This window comes from Crocodylus siamensis, chromosome 2 (genome assembly GCF_052110815.1).
Source record: "Crocodylus siamensis isolate JL-2025a chromosome 2, ASM5211081v1, whole genome shotgun sequence".
Classification (NCBI taxonomy): domain Eukaryota; kingdom Metazoa; phylum Chordata; order Crocodylia; family Crocodylidae; genus Crocodylus; species Crocodylus siamensis.
This window is the reverse complement of record NC_143396.1, coordinates 6765088-6792712: the sequence shown is the minus strand read 5'-3', so window position 1 is coordinate 6792712 and position 27625 is coordinate 6765088. Positions and strand designations below refer to the sequence as shown.

Here is a 27625-nt window from a genome sequence, read left to right as displayed (position 1 = left end):
CATCCACCAGTGTAGAAGCTGCAGCCTGTGTGCCAGGCTCGTCTTGATTGGCAAGAGTCAAGGAGTCATTGGCCAGAGGTACCAGATTACACTGGTTGCACGGTAGACACAAGTTTCTGTAACCTTAACCAAAAGCGGGGAAAACAGCGGTGGTGCCGAGATCTCCGCTTCACCATTGGCCACATGTAGAATTGCTTTGAAGTAACTCCCGTGTCCTTTGAAGACATGCTTGGTCCCAACCACCAAAAGACCCAGTGCTTGTCAGCTGGTCTGCATCAGCCCAGGCCTACTATTGGAAGTAGAGGTCATGGGGTGGAAGTCACCCAAATTGTCCAAAAGTGGCACTGGCTAAAACTCGGGCTTTTGTCCTTTCCAGGTATTGCCACACCTCCCTGACCATGGGTTATCTGGTGCCAATTTGATTTTTTTTTTTAATGAAGTTACCCCAGCTTTTCTTCATCATGGATGAACTTTGATTGGAAAACAGAGTGAAAACTGTAGATTAAATAGGTATTGTATCACTCGTAAGACATGATCACTATTTCCCTGTGTAATGCTAGGCTGGAGATGGAGATGCTTATTTGCTTCCTACGCAGCAGCATGACAATTAAGTTTTGAGACGGCGGTAGTGAACTTAAGCATACAATTTCAGTTGCCTACTTTTCTAGCTGTTCCTTTCCTTCGATCTCATGCAGATCTTCTCTTCTGCAGACTAAATCAGCCCGGTTCCTTCAGGTTCTCCTCACCAGTCCTGTCCCCCAGCCCCCGGACCATTTTATTTGCCCTTTGCTGGACTCTCTCCAATGTGTCCACATCCTTTCTATAGTGGGGGGGGGGGGGGCTCAAAACTGGACACCGGACTCCAGGCTGGCCACACTACTTATACATATATGGTGGCTTGTAGGCATGGGCCCAGATGAAGACTTGCCTTCAGGTTGCTCTTGTGACCACGGAGGATACAGTCCTTGACTGCTAGTTTAGTTCTGCCAAACCATTTCTACAGCACTAATGCATCCTTCCTCGGACTCCTCTGGAAGCACTTGGGAAGGATCCTTCAGCAACGGTGGAAACGCACCTGCAACGTGCCTTTTATACCAGAGGAAGCATGCTTCACTTTTCTTTGTGGGGGATGCACAGTGCAAAGTAAGCTGTGTGCGCATGCACGCGCGTATGGGGTGGGGAAGGGAGTTATGTAGGCCACATTTTGGTTTTCTATAAAGCACTAAAAGACCTAAGCATGCAATGATAAATCAAATAAACCCATATAAATTCTATTGTCTGCAGATTGAGAACTAGGATATGTTTCTGATTTCAACCCGGGAGATGCACAGTCTGCATCTTCCTATTAGTCAGCACATCTTACAAGAACAAACGCTGGAAGATAATTTGCAACAGGATGTGCTGAAGTTCAAGTGTCATAATCGTTGGAGTTCCTGTTTGCGGTCTTGAAACTAGACAGCGTTGTTGTTGTTGTGGTGGCAGAGTGTCAACCCCCTATCCTTAAGAAATGTATTTTATGTTTGAGTTCTTGGCAGTCTTGAATTCATACTTCGTGCAAGGTTTTTAAAAGTGCCATCAGCTTTTTATTTTCCATTACGTGGTATTGGTTTATGCCTCCAAACTGGTTGTCTAAGCTTGCTGTAGTGTTAAAATGCACTGCCAAAATGTGCCTGCTTGCTTCGGGCAGTTTTTATATGCAACGATATATAATATCATTGCCACAAAGAGGGTAGAAGCTGCCTGAATAACTTGGGCAATACAAAACTGGACACTGCAAGGCCTGCAATAATTGGTATGTACTATACATTTAATAATTAGTATTTACTATACATTTACATGCATAAATGTATTTCAGCTGCTTTCAGGACTCGTAGTAGAGATGATCTCTTTTATTAGACCTACAAGATTTTTGTAAAAATCTTTGCAAAAAATAAAAGCTCATCTCTACTACAAGTCCGGATTGCCTCTTCCGCCTAGACTGATCCGGCTACAACCTGGATACCTTTCAGCTGCTTTGCAACAAAAGGCTGTAGCGATATAGTTTCTCCATCTGAATGAGACTTGATCATAATTATAAATGTTGCACAAGAGTCCAAAATAGCTCCTTTCAACAAATGTGGTCTTACTTTCTTGGTGTGTTCCCTTATTTGATTAGCCATCATCTCTGCCCTGACCTCATAATTGGGGTACGTGTGGAAAATGCACGAGTCTCAATGGTTGATCGCCCAGTATCTTGCTTGTTAGACCAGACGGTTTAACATGGTCGGGTTTCAAATAATGGATCGAGGTTGATCTCCCGCAGTGCTAGTTATTGATCAAATGGTAGACCTGACTTTCTAGCTGGAGGGCCAGCTGCCTCTACTGAAAGGTTAATGGAGCCGTTTAGGCTCTGGCTTTACTGTCTCCGGTTTGGCAGATGAAATTTCTAAATCGGCCCCTTACCTTTGAGAGGGGCTACGGGTGAAGTTGCATGTTGGTTAGACGATAGCAAGGGCACTCGGAACACAAGCACCCAGCTGTTCAAGCTTGTTAACTTGTGCCAAGTGCCCTTGAGTCGGTTATGCTGCTTCAGATGAGGGTTAAGTCTGGGCTGGGCTGCCTCGCTTGTGTGAGGGTAACTTCTGTCTGCTCCATGTAGATCAAACAAGCGATTTGCAATCCTCCAGCATCCCAGGATGCACTGCTCCCAGCCCATCCACCCAGAACTGGGATTGGGTTCAGCTGTCCTGGTGCCTAGCAGCACTGTTTGCTAGCCCTCTAGCAGCCAATCGGAGCCATTCAGGGAAGAAATGGCATTAACCCTTAGTGTCTGATTGCGCACGGCACGTTTTAAGTCCAGCACTGCTTAACAGGCCACGGATTTGGTACGGTTTACGTGCAGCACGTAACTGCACCCTAAATGCTATTGAAATGGGTTGCTGAATGCGATTGGCGCCCTTCAGTGCTTGGAAATGGGGCCTGAAGACCCCTTAAACAAGTTTCATCAATCTTGTATTGGAGATGTCTCGATGTCATAGCCCCCCGCTTACACGCACTTAACACGGGTCAGCTTCATATGTTGGTGGCCCCTGGGTAGAGACTAAACCCTGCAGGAACCTAGCCAAGTCCCTGCCCTCCACATCTAATTTTAAAGAGCAGGGCAGGTGTAAGCAGATCACTCCAGCCTTTTCAGCAGCACAGCAGTAGAATAAAATAATTCTGTATAGAATTTGAGAACAACAAAACCAAACCCTTTTATTTTATTTGGGGGGGGATTTCTCTATAGCTTGTACAGAATAAATTTTATTGTGTATTGTACTTTACTTGGGCTGTTTTTAAGACCTTTTTTTTTAAACACAAGTTACTTGATTTCCCTGAACGTGTTGCATGCTACCTCTGGGTGAGAGGCCTCGTCGATGCCAAAAGATAGGGCAGCATTCTTCTACACACCGATGATTTTGTAAGGTCCCCTCCTGTCCCCAACTTCTACGAAGCTATCGAGTCAGGCCGAGCTGTTTCATGCCGTGCTCCCCAAACACGTACCTCTCTGACCTTTGCAGATACCAAAGCAGAGAATCCTTCTGACCGTTTTGGGGCAGATGTTCCTCACTAAGGATAAGAGTAAAAGGTCCATTATTTTGGCTTGTGAAAAATGTTGGAGAAGTGTGAACATTGATGGTGTTTGGTTTGATTGCACACACAGTGCAAAGGATGTAACGAAGCATTGTGTTAATCTTCTGGGCAGGTTATCTTAAATGCGACACAGATGACGGCTGTGAGAACAAAGAAGAAGCGGGAGGAGAAGAGCTCTTTGACACTGTAAACTCTTCAATCGTGTCCGGGGACAGTATCCGGTTCTTTGTGAATGTCAATTTGGATGTACAACAGAATGTAGCTGGTAAGCGCACTGACTTTTTCATATATATATATTTTTATCAACGTTTTGGAGAGTCCAACTGCAGTGGCTGCTTCTCCACCTTGTATTGAAAGACATTTACCCTTCAAATATCTGCCGGTGGCATCCAGGAGACCATTTTCAAGCTCAGGCATCTTTCCAGGGCACAAAAGCATCTCCTAATAGGCACAAATCAAACATTTCAAAACCACCCCAAGTCCTTTCAACTTTTGATGGGAAGACATTTGGTGGAGGTGAAGAATGGGTGCTTTAAAATTGAAGCTCCCACATCTTCTAGGCTTCCTCCTAAGCATCCTGATTCCCAAAAGCACTGCAAACCAACCAACTCCCGTGCATCTGAAAATCAGAGTATTTGTGCAGTGCCTAAAATGAACCTGGAGCTTGAACTTTAAGCCTGTGCTTGAAAATGTGGGTGCTATAACGTCCACCCAGTTCTTCTGCATGCATTCAGTCTGTGCCGCACCGCACGTGGCTACTGCTCGTGAGATTTAAAGAAGGTATTGCGGGGGGAGAATCCCAATTTTGAAGGGGGTTTTGTTTCATTCAGTTACTGAGGTTGGTTGTGATCCCTTGTGCTAGGGTCATCAGTGGTGCAGTTTGCCTCCTGGTTTTTTTTTTTTTTTTCAGTGAGAACTGAATACCTAACTGAATGTGTTACCGGAAAGCTTTCTGTCCTTAAATGTTAACATTTTGGAAATGGCATCAGTTAATACAACTCTGCACTTCTCGATGTTTTGTGTTTTGTTTTGGACTCCGTTTAAAACATGCACATAAAAGGGGCGAAGACACGTGAACAAATGCATCTACTGTGAACTCGTGAATTAGTAACCTTAGAAAAATCAAATGTGTTTGCTGACCCACATTCTTTTAACGTCCTGTTTTCTAGTTGATGCATCTCAATGCCCCTGACAGACGGATGTAGACTTTTTTTTTTAGACTGTTTGTCTGTCTGGGCAGCAATTAACCCAACTGATACATCTGTAACACTGGCACTTCGGTAAATGAAGCCAACTGATGTTGGCGGCACGGAGTCAGCAAGAGTTGCTCATGATCAGATTTTATTTTGCTTGCTTTTCATAAGCTACTCGTTATCAGGGCTTAACATCTGAACTCGGTTCCTGCCTGAGGAGCCTGTATTATAAAGGCACCAGCAGGTGCTAGACTCTGTTTGTGTTTGCAATTCAAGATGGGCTGAGGTAGGAAAAGTTGCCTGTTTTTTAACGGAGTTTACCCCTCCTTCCAACTTTCCTGGCAATGGCTTTTATCCACCTCTGGGAAAGAATGACTTTTATGAGAGCAGCATATATATTTTGACAGCAGCATTCTTCTACACACCGATGATCTTGTAAGGTAAATAGACTGGTCTGCTTCAAATGAAAGGTCTTTCCAGAAAGAAGAAAATTTCTACATGAGAATCCCTGGATTCCTCCGTGGGGTTGCTTTTGCATCTGGAAAATGTATTTGAATGTGTCATGCTGTTCAGAAAAGCTTTGGGGCTAAACAAGAAAATGGCCTTTTTACCTTTTGGCTTTGAAACTTGGGCTTCCTCCCCAAACTTGGTATCAGTGCAAAGCCTGCTCCCATAGCTTATCAAGAAGGTTTATGGTTAATGATCTCCAGTTTAACAAGTAGAATCTGAAACACCTTATATTTTAACTCTGGCTAGGTGTCTAATTTAACTTAGTGAAGGTTGCTGCACAATATGCAAACCCCGATTTTAAATCTGTAAAAAATACTGTATTACATTCTGCTATGGCTTCTAACATACGGGCCTGTTCAAGAACCAGCCTCTCCTTGCCCCGCAAGTCTCTTCGTAGCCTGGAGGGGTGATTTTTTTTTTTTTGCCTTGAGGAAAAAGTAACCAGAAGCACTTAAGCTCTGCTATTTACTGACTTCATATGAAGGTTGAAGTTTAATTTTGTCTGCATTTAATTTTTATTCTTTAAAGCCTGGTATTGGAGCAGTGTCACTTCTTTGCAGAGTACATCTTTGGGAGTTAGCAGTGCTGCTAATGTTTTTGGAGGATCCTTTGGTATTTGAAGAATAATCCTGTTTCTCTTCTGAGCTGCCTCTTTTTTTTTTTTTTTTTTTTTCTTCTTCTGTTTTTGTCCATTTGGACTGATGTTATACGCTCCTTATCCCAATGCCAGTCTATTAACAACATCAAAAGATGCCATCGGACTTTGTCTTTGTCCCTTTAAGTCATGTGGCATTGCTGAAATCCGGCTCATCCTGACCACAAGATTTGCATGTCCACGATTTAACTGTAATGGTTTTTAACCCCCTGTGCAACATTTTCCAAAAGCGCCAGAATAGCATTTCCACAAGGTGAAGGGCTCGGTGAGCAACTGTTACCAGGGCATCCAAGGGGAGAACTGGGAGTAATGACCACAAACTCCTGGAAGAACAATTCAGGCTCAACATTGGGGAAAATGTCTTCACAGTAGGGGTGTCCAGACTGCGGAATAAGCTCCCTCCAGAGGTGGTACAGTCGCCGACCCTGGAAATCTTCAGGAGGAGACTAGACAGCCACCTTGCTGGGGCCACCTGACCCCAGTTGTTTTTCTTGCTTGGTGCAGGGAGCTGGACCCGATGATCTTCTGAGATCCCTTCTGGCCCCTTACAATCTCTGAATTTAAAATTTTAAATCCCCGTAATTTGAATGGGATTACATGCACCCAGTGGGAATAACAATAACATCATTATTATTATTTTTTGCTGGAGCATCTCTGCAAGTTAGGTACCCAACATCCGTTAATGTCAGCAAATAGACCTTTAGGCTCTGGGACCAGGTACAGACATTACACTCTTACCAGTGTAAAAAATTGGTACACTCTTACCAGTGTACCAATCAGATTGGTACACTCTTACCAGTGGACCAGTCAGAAACCAGTCTATACTTGCAATGAACAGAACAGAAATTTGGTGCACACATGGCAGAACCTGGTCTAAGATTTGCACCCCCCCGCGAACGTGCGTTCTGTTCACTACCAATGTAAACTACGCCGCTTACAGAAACCACACAACTTGCATTAATTCTGCCTCGGGCTTTTTGAATGTCTGCACCTAGCCTGGAGGGCAAAGAAGTTAGCGACTAGATCCTTTTTCAGAAAGGGGCACTTGCTCCGGAGCACAGTCTGCCATATCTGCACTGGCTAAGCCTGCATTTGTTCATTGATTTTAATCCATAATGAAAAGCACATCTGCTTTGTTTTGTTTCTCTTGAATAGTTGCCAGACATGGAGTCTATAATCATTCTGACTGAGCAATATTTTAATCCTCTGCACTTAAAAATTAAATATATAAAATAAAACCCTACAAGAAGTGAATTAAGATTAGTCACAATGACGAGTTTAGAGGATGATTCAGCAGTTGCAATGTCATCTTATTCTTACCCCCCTGCCTCCTTTTTTTCTTTTGGGTCTTCATCCCAACACTGCTGTGGTTGGCTTTTTCATATCCAAATTCTAATATTGCTTGCTTCTTGGGGTGCATTGTCTTTGGCTAACTTTTCTGCAAAGTTTCTATCTACCTTCAAATGCAGTGCAAACAATAAGCATGCGTGGAAGCGCTTTGAGCCCTTGAGGAGAGGTGCCTGAAGGCAGTATAAATACATAAAGGAGAATTATGGACTTGGTGACAGCTCTGCCTTCATCCCATCTAGTTAATAATCTCCATGTGATGGATGTAGAGTTTGCTACATGCATAATTAGATGCACTTTATTGTTATTTTAAAACCTCTCTGCATGGGGATTAGACCAAGTTGGGCAACAAAGCATAGCATAAACTTAAAAAAATTTAAAAAAAAAAGATGGTGATCATAAGCTGTCATCATTTCTGCATTGGGTGCGAGGAAGTAGCTACAAATAAGAGTCACTGGAAAAATAAAATCCAGTGTCTAGGGTTAGCATACACTGCTTATACTTTTAAGACTGCAATATCCAAGTTGGCATAGATGTTGGTCACTAAAACAGGTCTGTTTTGCAGCTTGGGTCACTCAGTGCGACTTTCCCTTGGGGTAGGGGACAAGAAAACTTCATCCTCATATGCTGTGGTTTATGAGATATTAGTGATGGGTAAAGGTGGGCAGGCTATATACTGTTTAGAGGCTGCACTTTATTTCTGGTGCGATGGGTTCATCGATGGCACACACTTGCTTATCTCTGTCTGGAGGCCAGCTCTGCTCTTGAGCCTGCAAGGTGTTTGAAGGCGGTGTAAAAGTAAAGGAGAATTTTGGATTGCATGACGGCTACTCTACCATCCCGTTTGGTTTAATAATCTCCATGTTGGCGTGAGTTTGGGATCATCCAAAATGAAAAATCCCACTCGTGTCTCTGCCCTCCAAGACCCCTCTATGTCTCCAGGTGTTTCCAGGAGGTGGGGAAGGAAATAGTAAGAGACGGATGGGGAAGTCTTGCAAGGAGCTCCTAATAGTGAGTGTTGCACCTGGGAAAGACTTTTCCTCATACCTTTCTCTGGATGCCCTTTGCAATTCAGTGTTGCTCTTCTGGGGATTGAGATTTTCCTTCAAGGGAGGTGTCGACGAGGAGGTCCTTCCCGGTCTCCTGTTACACTGTCTTCCCAACCATCATCTTAGAGCCATCCATCTTCAGTTGGCAGCAAAAACTTTCCTATTTTAATTTCCATCTTCAGTCACTTCTGGCATAGCCCTGGTCGCCGTCTGGCCTGAGCGTCTTCTGGCAGGGAATTAAGTAGCAAGACGGACATCTGTTGAGGATGGTTTGGGACAGGTTTGTTGTTTTTTTGTGTTGGGGTGGGGGGGCATCTTGCAGATGCATCAGCTGCTCTGATATTGGAGAAGGCAGATGGGAGAAGAGTGCAAGGCGGGGAGGTTTAGGAGGCTTCTTAGCATCTGAGGACTTAGTTCCCATCTTGGGCCAGGCTTGGAGATAGCTCCGTCTCCTGCACCCATGAGCTCTGCCCTCGTGGCAGAGCGTTTTGTGGTGTCCGAGCTCACCACCCTGAGACTTAAGACCATCTCACAGGCTGAGCATTTCTTCCTTTCCACCTAATTCAAAGTGGCTGCTGCTTTGGCTGAGCCAGGAAGGACCCAAGTCCTCTGCACCCTTTCTAGGTACCAGGCTGCAGCTGGCAGGGCATGCCTCTCGGGTCTGGGACAGAAGTTGTATAAACCAGTTTGACCCAAATCAGGTAAGTCTGATACTACATTCAGCCAGGTTGATCTTAAACCTGTTTCAGCCATTTTGGAACGGGTTTACATGCAATGAGCTTCTGTTCGGTTACAGGTTTGAGCCAGTTTCTGCTGACTTAAACCAGGTTGTGTAACTTCTGTCCTTAGCCTAGAGGAATATGGCAGTCAGTCACTTTTTAGGACCCTTCCTGGGTGTTTCTTAAATGGTTTTCCCCTGGCCTTGGGAGGTAGATGCGCAGGGGGAGCTGAGGACATGATTGTAATGGGGCAGCGAGTCCCATTTGCTCACCAGACTCTTCAGATGGAAAAGGAGTCTGTTCTATGCTCGCGTATAGGTTGTCATTAGTGGCTGATTTGGTGAAAGATCAAATGGGCATAGCCAAATGGCTTTGTGTACCAATCCCTTCTTGACTCTAGGCCCAAGCGTACACGCATGGCAGTGCTCTGCAAATGCAGGGTGTCTGACATGTAGCTGCTCTGTACTTGAACAGTCGTCCCCTTCCCTGCATCCCTGCCCGGGGTCTGCCAATCTAGACAATTCTGCTTAACATCAGACTGAACGATGGGTCCATTTTGGGTAGGCTTTGATTCTCTTTTTGTAGGTGAGGATAGATCTTTATGCATCTCTGCCTATATACTGCTTTTGACGCCTTCCCCAGAATTGCAGGGTTGGAAGGGACCTGGTGGGGTTATCTAGACTAATCCTTACACAATTGCAAAATTAACTATCAATTTTCTTTCCCGTGGAGCTGACTAGCATTTGGGCTTCATACTAACGGGTCTTGTAGTGAGTCTCTGCAGTGGATTAAATAACCAGCGGGGTGGACCTGAACCCATCCCTTTCATCCGCATTTGGGAAATTGCAGATCTGCACTTACAGGGCTCAGGCTCATCACTAGGAAAAAAAAATATCGATTGGCTGCAGCAGGAAGTCTGCTATCACTGTCTAATGTGTCAATATTGCATAAGGTTGCAAACCGCCTCCTGTTAGTTGGGCATAAATGTGGTCGGTAGGCAGTCATCAAGGTAATGATGAAGTACAAAGTAAATCCTGCTTGCCGAGCTGCCCATAACCAGATGCTTTCCCTTTATATTAGGATTGGAGCAAATACTTTTTTCCCCATGGCTTTTTCTTGTGTCATCCCAGGATCTTGAAATGAAATCATGCTAAAAACGGTCAAACTTCACCTTGTTCCCCATTTCAACTTTTTTAGTGTGTGAAACCATCCTTTTTTATTTTTTATTTTTTTCTAGGCTGGGTTGAAGTTGGGCCCATCTGGAATCGGAGGTGTGCAAGGCTCTGATGCTATAACTTGTTTACAATCTGTGTATTTTTAATTTTTTTTTGTGAGCCATCTATGAATAAGTATTTTTATTAGCAGCCCCAACTTTTAATTGGAGCAGGACTGGCATGTTGGTGCTTAAAATGAATGCAACCTTCCCTCTCCGCTCCCCCTCCCCCAAATTGTGGTTTGTTTGGGGGTTTTTGTTTAGTGCAAAACCAATCAGGAGGCAGGATGTGGCTTTGTTGGAAATATTGGAACACATTTTACACTTCACAAGAAACTAAAGATTGTTCCGCCCTCCAGACAATAGATCATTCCTAGATACATAGAGTCGACAGTTTCCTGTAATCTGCTCCAGAGATGCACACGTGCGCACACACTCTGCCGCTTTTACTAGCAAAACGGCTTTCCAGCATGCGGTCAGGACCCTGTTAAGATAATTAAAAAAAAAATAAAATAAAATAAAAAGGTTGGGGAGGGGGGGAGAGTTGAGGAGAAATGCTAGCTGGTGGCGCCAAGTAATTCCAGGGAGAGCAGTGTCCAGAGACGGGTGGTCTGGGCCTGAATGGGTATCATTCGACACACAATAGTCACATTTCCTCATATTAATACCAAAGTCCTTTTTATGTCTACAGGCACAATGCCGACCCACGAGTTGCATCTGATAACTCCCAGTTTAGAAGTTTGATGTCAGTGTGGGATGTCGGCCCCTCGGGGTTTCCTCCGCTAGAATGGAAAGTGGATGCAGCCAATTGTGTTGCCGTGAGGGGGACTCCTGACCTCCCCCTCTGCCCCCCAACAGCTTCCCAATTAGGGTGGGTTTTTTTTCTTCAAAGCCGTATTTCTAAACCAGACGTAAAACCATGCGCCCCACCCCTGTGCGCACTGTAGGTCCTTCACATCCGGCTCACTTCAGAGGTGGCTGGTTACCTACAGTGGTTTAGGAAGAGACTTTTTTTATTCCCTTGCACTAGCTGATTGCTGTTAAATGGACTTCCTTTCCTCCCCTGACAATAGTTAGGGTCAGAACATTATCATCGGTCCTTTTCTTCCAGGTATTAAAAACTCTTACGTTGACTTCTGTATGCTTCAAGGCAGCGCGGGGATCCCAGCTGTGCAGCTGAACTATGTAACGAGCAGGGATCCTGGTTTTCTCAGATTTGTAAAAAATCCTGTTTTTTGGGGTTTAAAAAAAGTAACCCTGAACCTACTTTTTTTCTGTGATTTTTTTTTAAAGCCATGGAGAGAGAGAGATGGAGATATAGCAGGGGCGGGCAGTTATTTTGGGCAGAGGGCCACTTACCCAGTTTTGGCAAAATGGTGAGAGCCACATGAGGTGCCCCAACCCCTGGTCACCATCTTGGGACCAATGTCCCAGGGCCAGCACTGGTGGGGCCCAGAGCGGGGCGCAGGCTGGCGGGGCTCTGTGGAGCTGGGCTGGGCTGCAGCAGCAGGGAGAGGGGGGAGCTGGCCCAGCCCCACAGAGCCCCTGCCGCCCTGCTCTGGGCCCCGCCGGCACTGGCCCCAGGACACCGGTGCGAGCCCCGTGCTCCTGCACCCGCACACTTTCAGTACCCCCAGCCCCACGGTACAGGCCGAGGGCAGCATGCAACCCCGACCTCGCGCTCGCCAGCAGGGAAGGAGCTGGTGCTGAGTGTGGGGGGGGGGGGGTGGCCCCTCACCTGCCCCACGGCCAGTGCCCCATGCTGCAGCCGCTCGCAGCCCGCGTGGGGCTGCCTGTGCCTGCTCAGGACAGCCCCGTGCAGGCCGCGAGTGGCTGCAGCACGGGGCGCTGGGCAGGGAAAGGGCCACATATCCTCGCGCTCAGCTTTTCCTAGGGCCGCTTGTTTCCTCATTCCTTCCCAGCCCAGGGTCCCCCCCTACCCTGCCCCCTCCCCCCCACACCTTACTGGAGGCTTTGGTGCAGTGCAGCCACGTGGTCCTAGGCCAGAGGCCCCTGCTAGGGCTTCTGGCGGGCCAGGGTGGGCCCTGCTCTTGCAGGAGCCCGCCAGGGCCTCCCCTGGATCCTACTGCCCCTGGCTCCTGTCACATTTGACAGGAACCAAGGGTAAATCAATACTAATTGTCTAAATTGTTTTTCAGGGGCTCCGCGGGCCAGATAGAATGACCTCACGGGCCAGATCCGGCCTGCCGGCTATTTTGCCCCTGTTCTAATGCGTAGTAAATTTAGTACCTCCACTGTGAGGGTCTAAGGAAGTGCACGATGGGCTGCATTGATGCTCAGTAACAAGCACGCATAGTTTTTTAAGTTGTGCTTAATCCTCAGTAGCCTGCTGTACTGTGCATTTGTGTAATTATGCAGTTTATGTGCCGCTTTAATGCTCTGTAAAACAGGCTACTATTAATTAAAGCTCATTTAAAGCACCCAGTGGGTGGTGCAGTCAGTCTTCAAATTAGAAATGTACTGTAACTTATTGAGGTCCACAGGGCATATAACCTGATCTGCTCTTCTTACCTAAAAAAACCCAAAAAAACAAGGTATCAGACTCACCTAGAAAAGAATGAATTCTTGCTTGTGCTCTGTTTTTTACTGTTTGGAGGTAACTGTTTATTATGCCAGCACCCAGAGCAGGCAGTTGAGCTGCAGACCCTTTTGCTGTGGCTGCTGTACAAACGCCGACGTTCCCTGCCCCAAAGAGCCCCCAGTCTGAGAGCTGCTCCAGCCAGCGTGGGCGCGAGCTAGACATCCGCTGTCCTCGCCTCTCTTGGCCCTGGTTTTCATGGGCTCCAAATGCCAGCTGTGGAAGATATGTTTGGGGAGAGGATCTGCAATAAAACAGGGTCTGCAAGAGAGATAAGTGATAATAAATAAGTGATGAGTGTTCATTTCAGGTTACGTCATTGTTCTACCTTTTTCAAATGCCATAAAAAAAAAAATCCCCTTTTTTTTTAAATGGAAGTAGAGACTTTCCATTACGTTCACCACTTCTCTCTCTCTTTCTCTCAAGGGAGGTGCCGTGATGAGCTTCAGCTGGCTCTGGCAAAACTTTGCCTTAAGGTCTCTTGGATAATTTCACGTTAAGCTTTTGTTTCTATTTAGCGCTGAACCAGTCCTGTCCTTGCCGCTGTGAGCTTCCAAGGAGAGCCCTGCCAAAGCTCTTAACGTACCAGTGCTTTGCTTTTTGTCGCTAGCTTCAAAATGTGTGCGCAGCTCCCCATACACTTCTTCGAACCCATCCAAGTAACATCTGTAGATAAGTGTGTGCAAACCTCCTTGAAAACGACAATACACCCGTTATCTTCGCAAGGCCTGTTGTACATCTGGTGGGTTTTCCTCTCCAAACTGGAGTGCAGCCTAACCCGTAGAAAGGCGCTTAACAGCACGGCTGGCTATTCCTGTTCTTTCTCTGCATCCTTTCAGATGTTAAAGCTTTTGCTTGGGTAGCTAGACTCCCTCCTCCTCCCCCCCCCCCCCCCAATAGATCTTTCAAGCCATATTTTTATATACTACTTGTTGAAAAATAATGTAGAAATAAATATGCATAATGGCAGTGGTCTCCTCATTCTAGATGCCCCTTTAATCTCTCATCATCCTTTCCCCTTCTTTGTTACAAAATTTTATTTTTGGAGTATTGCTGACAGCCCATCAAACCAGGGTCATGTTGGTTGTGTCCAGCCTAGCTCTAGTTCTGTGTCCGCTCTACCTATCTAGGTTTTCTTGTGGCGGTAGATCAATAAAGGTATCGGCACACCAACAGCCATTAAGCCAAGCCAAAGGAGGAAAGCAAAAGCCCATAAGAGCTTCTCCAATGTATGTCCTTCACCATGTTGGCTATGGCCAGATAGCGACAGACTCGAGAATTTCAAGTCACCTTCAGGATGATGGAGCAGACCTGGGGTGGTGTCGCCAAGAAGGAGGGCGTCCATGCTAGGCTTCCTTCCCTTGGAAAGGATCCAGGCGGCACGCTGTCTGATGTGGAGATGAATGAGGCTCCAGGACTTGGAACGCTTTGCCATGTTGCTGAAAATATTTTGAGGAGTTCTTCTTTTGTTGTTATTTTATTTCAATGGCCCTGCTCCAGAAGATGTAAGCCGAGGTGGGTTTTTGCTTGCTTTGGAGAGGCATGAGAGTTTACTTAAGATGATCACCTAAGAAAATTGCTGGCAGCAGTGGAGCTGGGATATGGCTGTGACGGAGATGGGTGGAGATGTGCACCATATAGCAAAGCAAAGTTTTGAATTAATGCTGAATTCACATGCGTCCTTAAAGACGGAGCTGAGGACAGATTTCAGACTGCCGCACACCCACAGATATCTTTTTCTTTTATTTTTATGCATTCTTAATTCTGGAGCCACCTATTGCATGCTTTTTAGCTTTCTTGCCTTCCTCTGTACACTTATTGCTCCTGAGCCTTTCAACCACATGTCTCCCTATGTAATTAGGCTAAATCTGAGGCTGTTGTAAATGGAAAGCATTGGCGAAGTGCTGGCTGTAACAGGAGGAAAAATGCTCAGCATTTCTGGTTTAGCTAGAGGCCTAATTTTTTTTTTTTTTTTTTTAATGCAAAATACCGTTTTCAAAAGATGACGTGTAAATCTCACACTCCAGGAAAATATAGTGTAATAATAGTAATCGGTGGAAAATTACACGGGGAGACTTTCATAAGCTGTAATAATTTTTAATCTACAAATTATTAAATTTTAGCAGGGGAAATAGCTACAGGATCTGCCATCTAAGCTGCTCTATCCAGCCATACCTAAAGCCTGTTACACAGCCATATCTAAAATGACTAAAGGCTGAAGATGTGGGGCTGGGTCCTCTCTGCTGAGTGAATCGCAGTTGCGACTCGAGTGTTTCTCTCTAGCTCAGATCCACAACCCCAAATATATGTCTCAAGCCAGGTGTTGCTTGCAAGTGGGCTGGCTAAGAAGGGGTAGATGCTAGAGCTTGAGCGAACACAGCTAGCCAAGTGCAAAGCCACCCATGGCCAGTAGCATGACTAGGGGCAGTGGGTGACCAGCACATGAGCGCTGGGTGCTGAAGTATAAGGGGCACCAGGATAGACTCCAAGCAGGTGCCACAGTACTGTGTGGATGAATCCATAGTTAGCCCTGGTCTCTAGGGACAGGAGCTGGTGGCACCTGGGGAAGGTATGGGCGTCATGGCTGTTTCAGAGCTTTGGCCATGGGGAGTGAGGGCATGAGTTGAGGGCGGTCGAGGAGTTGTATTGTGTTGGCCTCAATCCCCTCCTCTGCTACACCTTCGCCCCACGTGGAGATGTTGCTGTTTCAGCAGATGTTTCGGCACCCTTGGCACTCGTGGGTTTCACACGCGTCCCTCCTGCGGCTGCTGCGTTTGCTGCTGAATTCAGCAATTTCCTGTTGCCGGATGGTGGCAGTGAACACCTGTGGAGTGCGCAGTGGTGTCTGGACTGGGGCAGGGGCTGCAAGAGGGCCCTTGCACCTGGCAGCTGCTGCATTTAACCCCCTGGTGTTGAAAGCCCAAGGAGACCAGGGCTGTTGGGATGTGATCCTCACGCTGCAAAGCTGTAGACTTTACCAGTCATGCCTCTGCTCCTTCCTTACAGCAATGTGTGCAGTTCCAGGTAGATATTCCTTGTGGCCAATCTCACTTGTCAGGCCAGCTCAAGATGAACTGATTTGAGCGCAGGCAATTTATGTGCCTCTGCCTGGAAGGGATAGCCTCTCTGTGGTGAGCTCACTTTTTTGGAAGCTAATGGAGCTAAACGAGCTCTACAGTGCTGGAGGAGGTGGGCCAATGATGTAGCTTGTGCCTATGCATAACGTGGATGATATTTTTAGAATTCGGGGGGCAGGAAGGGAGCTGGATCAAGTATTTTATGCATACATTACTTCCCTTCTTATTAAAAATGCTGGGAGCTCTTTATATGGGGGTGGGGGAGATCAGACTGGGGATTGCTAACTTCTAATAGCCATAATTGTAGGATAAGTTTTTGGACCCATCCACATCTTTGCATCTATGAAGTCTGTGTGTGTATGTGGCTGCTGCTTAACAAAAAGCTGTTCCATATTTCCATTGGATTTGGCAGAATTGCAGAACAGTGGCTTTCAGTGTGTGTGTTGTACACTAAAAATAATTGCTGTATATTCCTACCTACAATTCAACCAGGCTTTACTGCTCTCCAGGTGTACCATAGAAATTGTGTGCAACTCACACAAGGTCACCTTAGATTAGAGGTTCACCAATATATCAGTCCATATTCGATCAACACCAATAAAAGGAAAATTGACATTATTGGCGATCAGCTTTTTTGGCCAGTGTAGCCAGTTTAATGTCACCCATAAATGCTGTGTACACGTGCACAGCTGCAGCATGCATGTGGCCAGGAATGCATCCCAGCAGCTTCCAGAGCAGTATCTGGCTGGTAACTCGGGGGGGGCAGATCAAGGTCCTCATGGTGAGGGAGTGGGGCTGGAGTAGGGGGCAGGCGCTGCCCAGCTGGGGTGGGGCAGGGTGGAGCTGTGGGTGGCTCATCCAGAGAGTGCAGGGGCTGGGGAGGGGAGTGGCTACCCGTGGCTACATGCACCCCTGGGGAGGCATATGCCCCACTAGTTTATGTGCAGGGCGAGGGTGGGCAAGGGGCCAGGGACTGCTGGCCTCTTTTTCTGGTGGTGGGGAGGGTTGCAATCGGGGCAGGTTGGGCAGCAGCAGCGACACTGGAGGGGGTGGCTATGGAGTGGGCTACAGCCACCCCAAAAGTCAGAGTAGCCCCGCCCCATAGCCACCTGTCTCAGTGCCACTGCCGCCTGCCCTGCATCTGCCCACCCTGAGCACAGCTTTGGCCCAGCCCCACCATGCTGGGAAGAGGCCAACACAGCCCCTGGCCCTGAGCCTGCAGTGAGCAGCCCACCCTCGTCCGGCATGCAAAGCTGGGGGGAACATGCTCCCCTGGGGGAGCATGCAGCAGCAGGGTGCCGCCCCTCCTTGCCTCCCGAAAAAGCTGCCCATGGTTCCATGTCAGACCTTGCCCTGGCTGGGCAGCTCCTGCCCCAGCCTCACTGCCTCCCTCGTTGTGGGGCCTTGATCTGGCCCCCACCCTATACCCCTCCCCCCCCCCCCCCATAGACTTACCGACTGGACGCTGCTCTCCAAGCTGCTGGGCTGCATATAGGCTATCCGATAGTGTTGGCCAATATGGCTGGTTAATAAATGGCTATCTATGTCATCCAAAAAAATCAGTATTGGTGCACCCCTATCTTTATAATTGACTTATATGCACAAAAATATTATAATAAATCCCAAGTTAAAGTTTTTTGTCTGTGTGGGTTTTTATTCTAGTTGTTTTTTTTTTTTCTTAGCATGGATTCTTTACTTAGATTCTCCTGTGGCATTTTTGCTAGGGCAGTAGGATCCAAAGACTTTCTGTGGTTATCAACTTATTTGGGCAAATAATTCCTTTCCCAAAACTAAACCTGAAAATGTGGGTTCATCTTGTATGTAAGGTTGGTTTATAATCCCAGGTGTGCACGCACACTCTATCGTTTTCAGTACAGCCAAGAGTACAGTTCAACAGAGAGAAATCCATACTTCTAGAATATAATTTAGACCTAATGTACTGTCTTCGGTTAGTGTCCACAAGCGGTTGGACGCATTGCGTAGTATGTTAGCAATCGGCAACCTCTTCCAAATACAATCCGAACCTTATGAGAGAGGGAGGCTTCAAGAGGTGTTCCTTGGCTCATCACACAAGTTTGTTGCATTTATTTGCTTCTGCCGATTCAAGAAAGTGGGCAGAAACTTTGTTTACTTCTTGGTAACCTTATCTCCTTACTGTAGTCGTGCCTATTTAATCGCTGGTTTAGGATGGGAAACAAAGAACATGTTTACAAGGTGAACACGCGCAATTATTTCTTCAGTGCCCTTTTGGTTTTGGTATAACAGTATGCCTGGAAAAAAAAAAAACAAAACTCAAAAACCCCCCCAGTTATTTTGCAGTGCTTAATGTTGTCTATGCGACAAATCGGGCCATTATAAGTTAATAGCAGGTGGCACAGATTGTTTACCATTTTTGTCATCAAATCATCATGCCACTCAGTCTTGTTTCAGTGTGCTACTGCCAAGGGGGAGCGGTGATGTGGAATTTTTTTTTTTTTTGGCAAGTGGATCCAAAAAACAGGACGGAGATTAGGTGGGTGGCTGCGTGGAGGCAGGCGGGAGGGGTGTTTGCAGTGATCCCCAGAAACATTGTCAGTAACATGGGGGGAAAAAATAGGTTTGCAGGATTTAGTTTGGTGCTACTTAGTGGGTTGGGGGAGTGGAAGTGTCGTTGCTAATGGACAATGTCAAACTTTCCTAAGACCTTGATGCATCTTGTTGACTTGCTTCATTGTGTTTGCTTGCAGTGCAATACACAACAAACAATTTGCATTGCTTGTACGCAAGTGAGTCGTTGCTGGTAAAAGCTTATTACGTTGTCATTAAGATGATAAGCTTCTGTTTCACATTTAAGTAGTAGCATATGATACCCACAGCTGTAACATCTTTTTCCTTTTAAATTCTTTTCCAGCTGAAAATGAAAATGCTGGCTGTGTGTTGTTACATACGTCTCGGAAGGTAAGAAGCAGTTTTTGTTGGTTAATCCTTTTTAACTTGCTCTAGTGGACTTCACATTGAAGGAATGAGCTTGATCCACACTTTTTTTAATTGTTTAAATTAACAGAGAACATGGTCACGTGCTTTAATTCTCTAAGCGTGCTGTTATCAGATTCCTAAAGCTGTCTCCTGCCCTCTGTCTTCCGGCATCTTTTGCCATCAAAATGTGGTTTTTGACTGTTGTATTCTTGTCCCAGACAATTTAGGACCAAAATAATCCATCACTTCTCTGCCTGAAGGTGGTGGGGGGAGGAGGGGGTCACACATTCAGCTTGGCAGCGCAGGCTTTTCAGCTTCTCTCAGACTTAAAAATGAAAGCACCCAATAGACATTGTAACCGTGATTCAGTTTCCTGTTTATCCCTGCTAATCGCATCTGCCTTCAGGAGGTTCAGCCCAAGTAAATTCCCTTGAAACAGTGTAGTCAGAAAAGATTACTGCACTTATTTTACACTCAAGGGGCCCTAACACAATAATAATAATAATATGGGAATGAATAGGTTCCCTCAGAAACAGCATTACTCCAGACCCTTCATTAAATCGGAAGAACACCCGGAAAGGGTCAGGGCAGTGGAGCGATGGACTTGTGCTCTACTCACTTAAAGATCCTGCAAGGTCCCCTCTACACATGCAGGTAAAGGCAGGCCTAGGTCTAATGCGTGATCTGCACCATCATGCACATGTGCATGGCAGGACCAGTTGCATCTTATGGCCGGTGTAGGGGGAGCCCAATCCTGGGCTCCCCTTACATCTGCAAGAAGCAGGCACCCATGGCTGGGAGCCCCCTTTGTGGTGCAGGAGTCTGGGTCCAGCTGCGCATGAGGCCAGAGCCCCAGCAGACACAGGACTCTTATTCCCGGCTGCAGGTGAGGTGCAGCCGGGACCAAGAGCCTCGCACGGGTCGGGGGTTTTACCCACCTTTGAGCCTTGCGGACCATGGCAGCCACCGGGGCTCAGGGGTTGCACCTATGTGGCTGGAAAGCCTGTCAGCTGATGGGCTTTCAGATGTGGGGAGACCCTGCTAGGTGTGGAAATGAAAGCTTGGTAGCAACCAGCTGTAAAGTTAGTACAAGTTTTCAAGGTCTAACTTTGTAGCTGGTTGGAGCTTTTTCTTATGTGATAGGTATTTAGCACTTGCTGGTCTCAAGGTAATTGTGCAGTTAACGAGTTAATAGCATGATACCTGTAACATGTAGAGGGGGCCTAAGATATGGAAGCTGTGAGTGAGATGGTGAAAATGTTAGGTGTTCCCTCCTGAAGCCTCCTACTTTGAGGCAGTCACCCTCTTTAGTAACCCTGGCCAGCCCTTCCTGTTGATCAGATTGACTGATTTATTTTAACGGAGCTACTAATTCTATGGTGTAAATGTATCAGTTATGCGATAAACTTGCAAATGTTCAGGGGTATGAATGTGGATGTGGGTTCAGACCATCAACACCAGTGCATAATTCAGCTTTTGATCCAGGTCTAAATGTTTCACTCCTGATTGTATTAGTAGGAATAGGTTCTCTGAAATGTGGTCAGATTTGGACACTCAAATTTAGCCTTGAGGTGCCTTAAATGGTAGGGCTGTGTAAAATGTGGCTGGCTGTTTCGATTCGACGCTGTTTTGACTCATTTTGAGCTTGAAACCGCTAAATTGAATTGAAACAAGGGGCTTTGAAACAACAAAACAAGGCTAGTTGAAATGTTTCAAAACAGCTAGGTAGTGGGAGACGGGAGAACCAGGGCTGTGCTCCCAGCGGCTCCACAGCCCCATGTGGCGCAGCCGGGACCGGAGCCCTGGCTCTCCCTGCCTCCCGCAGCCGGGCTGTGGGAAGCCGAACACAGCGCGGGGGGAGGAACTGAAACAGTGGCGCTGCTTCGACAAGGCGAAATGGAGCAGCGGTTTCAAATCAAAATGAAATTCAAAACAAAACAGCGTTCCCTCGAAACTCAAGTTGCAGTGGAGCGGTGCCACTTCGCACAGCCCTGTTAGATGGTTATCCAAGTGCTTATCATCAAGCCCCTATATTTGGAAATCTGGGTTTTACTGTGAATTGTTTGCTTGCTTTTCCCCTCCCCACAAAAGGGAGAGGGGAGGGGGAGCATTTCAGATGGCAAGTGAAAATGCTGTTTTCTTGTTTCCTTCCCTGCCCTTCAAAAATAGGAATTTTTCAGCAGAGAATCAGGGCCTGCTTTTTAAAAAGGAGAAAAAGATGCAAAGGATAGAAAATTTATCATATTTATTCATGCCACACTTACCCTTTCCTCGCAATTAGCTTCCCAAAGTGAGGGGGCATGCCTTTAGCAAGGAAGCTGATTTTTCTGCCCAGAATATAAGCATGGAGATGCTGTAAGATGACTTTTTTGTTGCTTTTCCTTCACTTCTCTCCATAGAGCTGCTGGAAAGAGGGGCAGAGTCCAGCAGGGATAGAGCTGGTGTGGAGGGGAGGTGAAGAACGGTGTGGTTGCACTCAGCTTTGAACAAACCTCTCTCCTCTTTTTAATGGTCTTAATCTTCCACTAATCAAGCTCTCCTTGCCTCAGCAGTTTTGCTGTTAGCTGCTCCTGGTCTCCTTTCTCCTATTTCACAGCCCTGCACACTTCTTTTGTAGCTCTTTACAAGGTCCTAGATACTTCCTATAGAGTCTAGTTTTCTGCAGCAGCCAGTCTCTTGACCAAAAGCTGAAACTACCAAGACTGGGTGACAATTCAGCTGTGAGAGGGTTAAAACTGCCTTTTGCCTGAGTGATAAAGGAAGGCCAAGTGAGCAGAGAACTCAGCTCTGCTTCTGCACTATATGGCCATTATTTTGGAAAAATCCCCCCCCCCATTTGTTTTGGGGACAGCAGACTGAAGTGCCATGTCTGCCTTGGGGGCGCGTGGTGTGTGAGAAATTAGGGTATGTGGCAGCTGGTGTGTTCTGCTTTTTGCCTAGTTTGGCTTCACGCCTCCTTGCTCGCTGGTAGGGTTGGGAGTCTTTCAGTGTGCTGTTGTATCATAAATGCCAAACTGTCAGATACTTTTGCAGGGTTAGATAAGGATTCTGTTGCCAATTTGTTTGCCTCCAGGGGAGGACCGGTGCAAAGTGCTTGCGAGGCTGCGTTCAGAGGCGATGAAGAAAAGGGATTAGAATTGCCTGGAGAGAGCAGATGTTGTCTTTTGTTAAAGTGGATTTTTGCTTCTGCTTGAAAGCTGCTGCGTGATGCTGCGTCGTTCAGCCGAGGAGTGTGGATTAGCCTAAACTCAAAGCATGTTGTGCGTGAGCCAGCATGTGATTTTGGGCAAATCCAGCTGGGAGGAAGGCAGAATGCATTTCCCCGTCTCTCTGAAGCTGTCCCGCACCCGCTTCCCCATAGACCCGCTTACGCCACGAGCATCTTACAGGGACACTACAATCTTCCAGGGTGTCCGTTTCTTGTCTGCCATCTCCAGGGCTGGCTGAACAAACGGCTCCTTCCGTTTGCTGCTCAGGGGCACAGGATTTGTTAAATTGTCTCTTCTTCACCTAGGCTGTCCTTAGTATTGCCATTAGGACAGCCTGTTGGGCTGATTTTGCAGGTGAAAAGACAGCCACAGATTTCTAGGGTCAGAAGGGACTTAGAGTCCAACACCCTGCCCCAATCCTATAACACTCTTGAGTACATCACTTGGCATGTGGTGAGCAGGGCCATGCTTCTAAGTCCAGAAATGAAGCAGTAAAGACCTGCCCCCCCCCCCCAAACCCAGGATGTTCCCCACCATTCATGTTGGGATAGGTGTCCAGACCACTTGGGGGGGAGGGGGGGGGGTGCGTTTCACTGCCTCTCTTCTGGGCTCGGTCTGTGTAACGCAAGAGTTGGATGGCTTGGTCATGCTTCTTTCTGGTGCTCTCCAGAGTGCTATGGCAGTGATGTAGTCCTACAATTAGAGACCAGTTCAGGTGTTTTAAAGGCTGTGACCGCATTTTATTTTTTTATTTTTTAATGCATTCTGGTAAACTCGGGTGCATTGGTTGTCAGATAATGCATCCCTGAGCACCCTATAACAGAATAGCCTTCCCGGTGCTTTTTGTATGGTCTCTCCATCAGCTGCTGCCTAGGAAAAACAGGTTCCCAAATACCCTTTCCCAGCAAGTATATTGAAAGAGCTGATCTGTTGTTCTTCAAAAACCAGTTTGGAAAGGCTCCATCCCGAGTTGCATACGCAGCGCCAATCTCGCTGCTCACGTTCACGTCCGTGCGTGTGTCAAAGTGACTTTTCGGACCCGATGTCAAAGGAGAGCTAACTTCTGGGGCTAGCATATCGGTTCCGCTGACTTCAGGTATCCAGTGTAAAGCTTTACTTGTCCTCTTTAGTGTTTGTTTTCCAATTTAATTCTCTGGGACGGAGTGGTGTGTCTGACGCTGCTTGTTCTCAGCATACCAACACTCTTACTTTAGTGGCTTGCCTTGGGCAGTAGCTGGTGGAGATGCACGGGCCATGCGCAAACTCCCTTTATGCCACCTCTTTGCATAGTCTGATTTCAAAGAAAGGAAGTTCTTGCCCCCAGCTGGTGCTAAGCTTATGTGCCCCATAAGTGTGAAAAGAATGGTAGGCAAAGGTTGTTGGAAGGATATGAACCCGTTTACAGAAATCTTGCTGGATTTCTAGTGATCTGCCTTGAGCAACTGTGACAGTGGGCAAAGCATAGGGAGTAGCACGCCTGAGAACAAATTTTTGGCGCACCTTTGCGAAACATTCTTTCGGCATTTGCACGATGGATCCAGTTGCCAAAACAGCAGCAGCTCAGCAGCTGTGCAACGTTGGATCATCTTGGATAAGCAATCAGAGCTTTGTTGTAGGCGGATCATATATGGAAACCCATACGTCGTCTTGGCTAAGGAACCACTGCTGTGGCTGATGAAGTGGGGAAGGAGTTTAAGTCCCTTTCTTCTATTCCTGTAAATACTTCAACCTTTTGAAAGACCCGTGCTCTTTCCGCAAAGATGGCTTGGGGTGCATCATGCTGCAATGACCTTTTAGACGTGTAAAGGAGTTCGGTTATTTTCGTTTTTTTCTACGAGCTGCCATTTTGAAAGAGCCTTGTCATTAAGTAGACTTGAGCGTGAAGCATCCCATTGAGATGGGCCTTCTTGAGAGAGATTAATGTCTGCTCCTTCACAAATGGTCTGTGCTTGAACAAACATGAACGTTGTGTCCATGGGATAAGTTCAGAATATCCATGTCCTGGCACTTCCAACTACCATATTATTCCAGCTATGTCGACCTCTTCTCCTCCGAAAAAAAAAAAACCAAACAAAAAAACATAAAAATTGAGGTTTATCTCTAATTGGCACCAGTAATCTGGCTGTAACTTGCTGTTACACCTACTTTTTGATTTGATTGTCTCACAAACACAGATGTGTGTTCAGAGGGTGGGGGGAGATGTTTCTCTTAAAACTGAACCTACAAATTAAGCATTTTCTCTATGTAGGGTTAACTTATAATCAAGGCAATCCAGTACAGCACTTTCTATGCATGTCTTGTATACCAAAGAGGGCTCCTTTTTAACGTTAAGTGGTTATACCTCCAATCAGAGGGTCTTTTAATCTGTTTTGTCCATTTACCCTGCAGGGGTATTGGTAAGGGGCTGTTACCCCCATGTCATGGATATGGACTCAAAGAACCGAATGACTTGACTTGCCCACAGTAGGGAGGGATCTGTGACAATGCACGGACTTGTATGCTGCTTTCCTGACTTCCCGAGTCATCCCTGAAACTCGGGACTTGCCATGAGACCTCTGGCGTTTTTCTTTTGCCGGGAGCTCCTTCTGGTCAAGCCCGCAGGGATGGGCTCTTTGTCCGGGTCCTCCGTTTGGTGACGCGCAGCTGAGCCTGCTCTTCGAACCCACCAGCGGTGGGAGCGGATAGGACTTTCCTTGGATCAAGACGCTAGAGCCTGCGCTTGAGCGGGATGCTCTGCATCTCCAGAGTCTTTTCGAGTAATGTGTGGAAAGCAGCTGCAGTCCTTGTGAAAGCAGGACTCTGAGGATGAAATCCTTTTTTTTCACATTGAACCTGTCTCTCACTCTGCCGACCCATGGGTTTCATTCTAGTCGCTTTTATTGCTCATCAGTCTGGCTTTCCTAGAGACGCTTCCCATCCTGTCCTTCTGGAGGGAAGGGGATCTGCATATTGCAGCATTGCTTCAGACTTCATTTGTACAGAGCTGCCTGCAAATAACCCCCATCAGGCATTGATCACGTAATTAGGATTCCTGTTAAACTATTGCTTTACCCTCACGAACCACCTCTGGTTTGTCCACCTTCGAAACCTCTCTGCTACACGGGCCGGTGCCTCCACCAGAGAGCTCCCAACCTTTGTGCTGCTTCATATGTGCAGCACCCAGGATGCAGACCCCTTACTTAACGGGACCTCCCCGATGTGAAAAAGAAGTAGCGATTCAGTCCGACCCTTCTGAACAGATGGCAAATGAAGGCTTTGAGCCAAGGAAAGCCTTGTTGGTTATAAATTTTAAGTCCTCCTCCATGCAAAGGATTCCGCGTGAGAAATTGATTGATGCAAAGTAAAACAGTGTTAATTGCAATGGCTGTGGCGCTTGTATTGACAAGTTGATAGCTGCCTTGGTAATTGCAGTCATTAGTAAAATGCTAGAGAATTGTGCACTTTGTGTTAGGCTTTGAAATGGAAAGGGGGTAGTAGCATTTTGTTGCATCGGAGTCGAAAGGTGGACCCTCACAATAAGGATCATCAGGAAACTTTTTCCCCCAAGCCGCCTCCTTCCAAAGTGCCATGAGGCTAGATTTTTTTTAAAGGTACACAAGCACTTTTGATTTTTGTGGTCACTAGATGCCGAAATGGCTTTTAAAAACATCGAGCTTTTAGGGATTTGGAGCCTATTTTCCATCGACATAGGCTCCAAAGTACCTGAGTCTGTTTTGGAAACTGTGTGCGGGGTCCTAATTCCTCTTGCACAGCAAAAAAAACTTGACTCTGAGTACGTGGAAACTTTTTTGTCCCTTTGGCCCGAAACTCCTCTAAATGCTTTTTTTGTTTTGTTTTTAGAGTCGGCGTCTGTGGGTGCTCAGGGCCTCTTAAAAGTGCCGTTGACAGGAGTGGGCTTTGCAGCTCAGTAAGCGAGGCAGGTTTTAGGATAACTCAGTTTGCAGAGAAGTGGCTGGGAAGGTAAGGAAAGGTCGTGTAACCTAGCCTGGCTGTGTTCTCAGTTGGTTTCTGGAGCCGTTTCATTGAGGCTAAGAGTGGTCCCTGGCAGTAGACAGGGAGCGTGGTGCTCAGTCGTGTCCGGTACTGTTCGGTAGCTTGTTGCACGAAACTCAACCTTGATAGGCGTTGGTCTCCTTTGAGAAGAGCAGGCTGGTTTGGGTTTTTTGGGGGTTTTTTTGTATTTTCTTCTTCGGTCTTGTTTGCTCGCATCCTACATCACTTCCCAGTGCAAGCCTCGCAACTTTTTGGAAATGTACAAGCAGGTCTTGGCTGTCTGATCTATAAGGAGAGCGTTGTTGAGCTCAAGATACTTCTAGCCTTAGCCTGTTGCTATAAATTATTTGAAGCTTTTTTTTTTTAAAAAAAAAAATGTGCCGCCTTTTTATACATTTAGGCTTTTAGCCTAATCTTTGCACTTTGCTTCTCTTGGGCAGTAACACTAAATGTTAGACTTCTGACGTCAGGGCTTAAGTGCTACCCAGACATCGTGCTGACCTTCCACACAGAGATGAATGAGCCTTGGTAGTTTGGATCTCCGGTTCATTTATAAAAATGTATCGGGACTCATGGTAGAGGTGATATCTTTTATTAAACCAACGAGATTTTTGCAACAACAACAAAACATTCTAGATGGCAAAAATCTAGTTTTTTTTTGTTTGTTTGTTTTTCTAACAGGATATCACCTCTACCACGAGTCCCGATTTTTCCTTTCGCCACTAGACCAATATGGCTACAACCTGGATAACTTTTATAAAAAGGAAATGCTTCACTCTTAAAAGATTCAGAGCTTGGTAAGGAATTTAAAATCTTCAGATCGAGGCAGGCTAGGATGGCTCCTTGGAGGCCAGTTGGTGTAGGGGGCGTGAGCTTTCATAGGTGACATCCTACGTTGTCAGATGCTACGTTTGGTCCAGGGCATCTCTGCTCCACCTGCTTCACTCAGGCCTCGCTGTCCCTACCAGAGGGGATGTTGCCAGATTAAAGAATTGCCCACATTGTCCAGCTTGTCCACTTACCATGCGATCAAAAATTTATTAGCAACAGCAGAACAACTTACTGCCTAATGAGACAAATATAACCTTAAACTCTGGCTTCGTAGCTAACTCTGCATGGGGGAGGCAGGTGATCTAGCAGTCTGCCATCGCACGGGAGAAGCACGTGGGTGTCTAACGAGGTGCCGTCTTCACGCAGTACCTGAAATTAAAGAACTTCGAGGAGGAAGTCCGAGCCCACCGGGACCTGGACGGATTCCTGGCCCGAGCTAGCATCATCCTGGATGAAACGGCTACTTCCTTGGATGACGTGCTGCGGGAAATGCTGAAACACTTTGCGGAAGATCCTGACAACATGGAGCCAAGCTGCAACTTTGAAAAAATCATGAGCACTTTATTTACTGATTCAGGAACCCCTCGGGAAGGGAATGGTAACTACCTTTTTTTCCATGTTTTTTATTTGTAACAAAAACATTTATTCCCCTTAGCTGTCTCC

General features: G+C 46.5%; 1 protein-coding gene across 3 annotated transcripts in view; it reads left to right on the top strand.

Moving 5' to 3' along the window:
* SLC4A11 (solute carrier family 4 member 11) overlaps nt 1-27625 on the top strand; it is a 152145-nt gene that overhangs the window by 42095 nt on the left and 82425 nt on the right. For all 3 annotated transcript variants that reach the window (XM_090035102.1, XM_090035104.1, XM_090035103.1), the window contains exons 3-5: nt 3725-3877; nt 18865-18911; nt 27329-27560. In XM_090035102.1, coding sequence (XP_089891228.1) covers nt 3725-3877; nt 18865-18911; nt 27329-27560 — 432 coding nt within the window. The remainder of the gene's footprint in view (nt 1-3724; nt 3878-18864; nt 18912-27328; nt 27561-27625) is intronic.